The sequence below is a fragment of the Lipotes vexillifer genome, unplaced genomic scaffold (genome assembly GCF_000442215.2).
Source record: "Lipotes vexillifer unplaced genomic scaffold, Lipotes_vexillifer_v1.1 scaffold89, whole genome shotgun sequence".
Taxonomy (NCBI): Eukaryota; Metazoa; Chordata; class Mammalia; order Artiodactyla; family Lipotidae; genus Lipotes; species Lipotes vexillifer.
This window is the reverse complement of record NW_006774453.1, coordinates 323,602-329,868: the sequence shown is the minus strand read 5'-3', so window position 1 is coordinate 329,868 and position 6,267 is coordinate 323,602. Positions and strand designations below refer to the sequence as shown.

Here is a 6,267-nt window from a genome sequence, read left to right as displayed (position 1 = left end):
CGTGGCCGCCGCGCCGCGGGTCGGCACGTGCGCGGCCCGCGCCTTCCAGCAGCGCAGAGCAGCCCCCCGTTCCGGCCCCGCAGAGCGCAGCGCCCTCCTGGTGGCGGCGCGATGCTGTGCTTCCTGAGGGGAATGGCCTTCATCCCCTTCCTCCTGGTGACCTGGTCGTCCGCCGCCTTCATCATCTCCTACGTGGTCGCCGTGCTCTCCGGGCACGTCAACCCCTTCCTCCCCTACATCAGGTGAGGAGCCGGGTGGGAGGCAGGACGCGGGACGGGGCAGAGGCACCGCGGGGGAGCACTGCTGATGCGGAGGGAAGGGGTCCAGACCCAGCTGGGGCGTCTTGCGGAAAGATGGAGCACTGACGACCAGGAGGGGGCGCTCCTGGAAGGTACAGGGAGGCAGCGGGTAGGAGCCGAGCAGTTCTGATTTTACCCCGAACACTGAGCAGAGTGGCGTCAGGAGCCATCGAGGATGCACAGGAGAACTTTGAGACTGGGTATGGGACAGAATCTCTGGAAGACGCTTTTTTGGCGGTATTGAAACAAGGATGGATCCTGTTGGATGCCACTCATTGAATGTGTAAGAGGCAGATCCAGGTGTACGCTAGAACAGCTCACGTATTTCACTCCTGCTTCCCAACGTCCTCGTGAAGTGGCTGTCTGGCTCATTTTTCTTGCAAGGAAACTAAGTTTAAGCTGATGTTGAAATTCATCAGTGTGACACTGATGTCACAGCTAAGAAATGGTGGAAGCAGAACTCACACCCAGATTCATCCCCATGCCAGAAGCAACACCGTGCTACCTTTGGTAGTGGTGTTTGGAAGATGCTTTAAGCTCTCTTGGATGGAGCTGCCCAAGATCCCTCTGGTTACTGGGCCTTCAAATTGTCAACAGTTGGTGATATCTCTTGTGTTGTCATTATACCATTTCGTCTTTCATGAGTTTTGGCCTCTACCTTTCTTTAAATTTTTTTAAATAAATTTATTTATTTATGGCTGCGTTGGGTCTTCGTGGCTGCACATGGGCTTCCTCTAGTCTAGTCGTGGCGAGCGGAGGCTCTTCTTTGTTGTGGTGTGCGGGCTCAGTAGTTGTGGCTCGCGAGCTCTAGAGCGCAGGCTCAGTCGTTGTGGCGCACAGGCTTAGTTGCTCTGTGGCATGTGGGATCTTCCCGGACCAGGGCTCAAACCCATGTCCCCTGAATTGGCAGGGGGATTCTTAACCACTGTGCCACCAGGGACGTCTGGCCTCTACCTTTCTTGAGAGTCACTTTATCAGTGCCCAAGACATGCGTCTGGATCCTCTTTGTGTGGCTCCCAGCTCTGCGCCTTGACTGTGGTAATGGCGTTCCTTAAACATTTGAAGAATCCATCCTTATCCAAGTGGTATGACCGCTCTGGGTCTGTACTGATTGGTGAGGGCCTTATAAAGTTGGTGACACCCAAGGTTACTGCTTAATTATTGTAGGGATTGTATAGATTATAGAGGTTGTAGGGCCTCTTCTTTTTGCAGCCATTCTGCCTGGTGAGCAATGTGCCCTATAATCTTTTTTGTAGGCAAGAAGGGGAAACGAAGTGAAGCAAGAGGGGACTACAGTTTAAAGATGCAAGGAAGCAAGTGATATGCAGAATAGTACACAGAACCAAATCTGTCGTAATGGTGGTGGTTTTGCCCACGCAAGATGAGGCGTCCCGTGCATCGAGGAAACTTTCCCATCAGGCGTGGTACCCCTGCAGAAACCTCAGCTTGGTTTCTCATGGCTCATCTCTGTCCCAAGTGCCATTGTCTTGCTTCTCTTGTATCTGAAGTGGGATAGATCCTCTTAGACTGATGTAAAAAGCAAGAGTTCACTCCCGGTAATGCTTTTTCTTGAGTAAATAGCAGCTGTGTTTGTTGCCAGTTTGAAGGTCAGGGGCAGGTAGTATTTGGTACACATTGGCTAGGCGATCAGAGGCAGGATTTGAGTCTTTGTAGAGGTGTCTGATGTAGTTGTGATTAATACCACCTCCAGGTGAGCTCCTAGACATTCAGAAATGGGGAAATGAGCTGACAGGACCAACTACTTGTAAGATGTTCAAATCACAGACATTCCAAGGAAGAGGTTTTAAATTTAGCAAGGAAAGGAAACTTTCAGGAAAAGGTGGAATAACAGGAGAAAAAGGCAGGAGATTGTTCCCTTGCTGCCGGGAGCCTTCAGCCTACAAACACGTGATTGCTTGCCTAAGTGTGCCTGGGGCCTTTAGGTTGTCTGCTCCGTCTGCCTACGTGGGTGGCTGGAGCACTGGATTGCCTCTGCCGCCTCCTAGAAAACTTAAGTCATTGAGGCCAGGGCCAGGGCAAGATTAGAAGGGCAAGCCTCTGGACGTGATGGGATTAACTCCAGATTTATCCACTTGGCCCAGACCGTACTCATCTCTGCTCTGATGCCTCCTCTTCTTCCTTACCCACCCCCTCCCTCCACTTCCCTCCAGACTCCTTGGCCTCCTTCCTGGGTCTTGAGCATGTCAGGCACACCTCTTCCTCCTGGCCTCTGCACTGGCTATTACTCTGCCAGAACGTTCTTCCTTACCTCCTTCTTTGTTCAATTATCTCTGTGAGGCCTGCTCTGATGGCCCTATTTAACACTGCACCCTGACACCCCCATCCAGTCTTGTTCTCCATAGCACCTATTACCTTCTAACAGACTATATGATTTACTTATTTATTACGCTGATCATCTGTCTTCCTTTGCTGGAATGTAACATCCATGAAGGCTCTCGATATTTGTTGAATTAATATGTCTTGGGTGCTCAACTGTGAGTATTGTTATTCTTCCCTCCAGGGCAGGGCAGAGCCCTTTAGGGAAGGCTTGGTAAAGTCACTGGTGGTTGGTCAGTGATCTGGACATATTTAGGGTGAGCACCCTTTAACGCGAAGGCATTGTTCAGCCAATCTGACGTTCTGATGTTTTTTAACAATGCTGAACACTTTAAATAAGAGCCATTGCATTTTACAATTTTGTTTATTTATTTATCTTCCAGTTTTATTGAGCTATAATTGCCATACAGCACTGTATAAGTTAAAGGTGTACAGCATCACGAATTGACTTACATACGTCATGAAATGATCATCACAATAAGTTTAGTGACTACCCATCATCTCATATAGATACAAAATAAATGTAGGGCTTCCCTGGTGGCGCAGTGGTTGAGGGTCCGCCTGCCAACGCAGGGGACACGGGTTCGTGCCCTGGTCCGGGAAGATCCCACATGCCTCGGAGCGGCTGCGCCTGTGAGCCATGGCCGCTGGGCCTGTGCATCCGGAGCCTGTGCTCCGCAATGGGAGAGGCCACAACAGTGAGAGGCCCACGTACCGCAAAAAATAAAATTAAAATAAATAAATAAATATATAAATGCAAAAGAAAATATTTTTTCCTTGTGATGAGAACTCTTAAGAATCACTCTCTTAACATACGGCAGTGTTCATTATGTTACTCATGTTGTACATGACATCCCTAGCACTTCCTTGTCTTGCAGCTGGAAGTTGGTACCTTTTGGATACCTTCATGTAACGTCCCCTCTCCCCACCCCCACCTCTGGTAAGCACAAATCTGATCTTTTTCTGTTTGTTCTGGAAGTATAATTGACCTACAACACTTTGTTCCTGGTATACAACATAGTGATTCGGTATCTTTGTACACTAAAAAATGATCACCACTAGCCATTGCGTTTTAAATAAGATCCAGAACTGTGGAAGAACCTCTTTCCAGTAGGACAATCAAATTCAGCTTTCTTATCAGATATTTTCTGATAACATTGTTATTCCTCAGTATTTTGGACAAGTGGGCCTATAGCTCTTAGACACATGAAAATATGCTCAATCTCATGAATGGAATAAAAATTCAAATTAAAACTCACTTTTGGGAATTCCCTGGTGGTCCAGTGGTTAGGACTCCAGGCGCTCACTGCCGAGGGCCTGGGTTCGATCCCTGGTTGGGGAACCAAAATCCCATAAGCTGCGCAGCCCGGCTGAAAACAAAACAAAACAAAAAAACTCACTTTTCATCTACTGGATTGGCAGAAACCCAAATGTTTGATAGCACATTCTATTGGTGAGACTTTGGGGCAACAGGCTCCCGTACGCTGCTGGTGGGAATGTAAAGTGATTCAATCTCTATGGAGGGACTTGGGCATTATTTATCAAAATGACACAAATACAACATCTAAAATATATTCATAGCACGGCTTTTAATAACAAAGGGTTGGAAACAATACAAATGTCCATCAGTAGAGGACTGGCTTAATAAATGATTTACCCAAGAATATCTCAAACGAAAGCTCTTTTTACATAGAATACTCTCTAGAATTTCATTACATTGTTACCTGGAAAAAAAGCAAGATGCAAACAAAATATACTACCATTGGGGAGGGGAATAATGTGTATCTGTATTTGCTTGCGTGAAGAAACTAATAAAAATGGTTTATCTGTGTATGATGGAGGGAGGTGGCCATGGTCAGCAAGACCCTAGCTGATGGAAAAAAAGGGTGGAAATAAGACTTCTCCTGCCACACTTAAAAAAAATTAATCTTTTAATTTTAAGATAATTATAGATTTACATGCAGTTATAAAAAAATAATACAGAAAGATCCCATGTATTTTTTTGCCCAGTTTCTCCCAAAGGTAACATCTCTTAACTTGGCATTAACTTTTTATATGAATTTATTTTTTAGGCAAATGGATGTTTCCTATCAGAAAATTAAATTAGAAGCATGGGGATTCAAACAGCCACCAAATTTAGCAAGTTGGAATAACATAGTGTGATGTTTCTGTATTATGAAACCATTAATGCAAGGATGTGAAAACCAAGGACAAATAAAAATCAACCTCAAAGCATTAGTTTAGATTTTTACAGGGCCACACTCATATTCTTTTTTTTTTTTTTTAATTTTAGTTATTTATTTATTTTTGGCTGCATTGGGTCTTCGTTGCTGTGCATGGGCTTTTCTTTAGTTACAGCGAGCGGGGGACACCCCTTGCCACGGTGTGTGGGCTTCTCATTGCGGTGGCTTCTCTTGTTGCGGAGCACAGGCTCTAGGCGTGTGGGCTTCAGTAGCTGTGGCATGTGGGCTCAGTAGCTGCGGCTCGCGGGCTCTAGAGCACAGGCCCAGCAGTTGTGGCGCACAGGCCCAGCAGTTGCGGCACACAGGCCTAGCCACTCCACGGCATGTGGGATCCTCCCGGACCAGGGCTTGAACCTGCATCCCCTGCACTGGCAGGCGGACTCCCAACGCCTGTGCCATCAGGGAAGCCCCACTCTCATATTCTTAAGTACAGTCATGCTTAATTTGTTATACTTCCTTAGATTTCTTTTCTGACCAAATCCCTCAGGCTATGTTAAATCACCTTTACTTATCAAATGCTCCCAGCTGATAGCCTTTCTTTTTTTATATCTTCTTCTTTGGCTTGTGTCTCCTGCTTCCAGAATATTCTTTGGCCCTTTAGTTTTAAAGTTTTTCCAATTCTGCATCCCGGTTGCTTTTCATTAGCCTAGACTCACTTTTTTGGGAAGTACTATTTGCTTGATGGCTTGTGATCTCCGGCCATCCCCACTGTTCCTCCTCATGACCACACATCCTGCTCAGTGACTGATGGCAGAAAACTGGGTCACCAAGAATTAAGCCCCTTAAAAGGGGGGCCAAAATGGCATAGTGAACAAAGTTAAAAGAGGTTGGGGGCTTCCCTGGTGGCGCAGTGGTTGAAAATCCACCGGCCAATTCAGGGGACACGGGTTTGAGCCCTGGTCCAGGAAGATCCCACATGCCGCAGAGCAACTAAGCCCATGCACCACAACTACTGAGCTCTAGAGCCCACAAGCCACAACTACTGAGTCCGCATGCTGCAACTACTGAAGCCCACATGCCTAAAGCCCGTGCTCCACAACAAGAGAAGCCACCACAATGAGAAGCCGCGCACCACAATGAAGAGCAGCCTCTGCTCGCCACAGCTAGAGAAAGCCTGCGTACAGCAATGAAGACTCAACACAGCCAAAAATAAAATAAACTAATTAATTAAAAAAAAAAGAGGTTGGGTCTTTAACTCCAAAAATGAATCTAAAAATTATTTTATCTTTCATTTAGTTAACAATCACAAAATTTAGGTTATAATCACAACTATGTGCTATAATGAACAAAATTCATTAAAATGACCAAATTAAAATGAAAAGACAAAATTCCTATAATGAACAAAAAACTTAAAATGATTCAGGTGCTGATTTTTTTTTTTTTTTTTT

At 45.9% G+C, this 6,267-nt stretch overlaps 1 protein-coding gene across 1 annotated transcript in view; it reads left to right on the top strand.

Moving 5' to 3' along the window:
* Positions 1-67: 67 nt before the first annotated feature.
* The window catches only part of DRAM1 (DNA damage regulated autophagy modulator 1), a 44,383-nt gene continuing 38,183 nt past the window's right edge, over positions 68-6,267 (top strand). Inside the window, exon 1 of the mRNA XM_007449169.1 lies at positions 68-242. Coding sequence (XP_007449231.1) covers positions 112-242 — 131 coding nt within the window. The 5' untranslated portion in view covers positions 68-111. The remainder of the gene's footprint in view (positions 243-6,267) is intronic.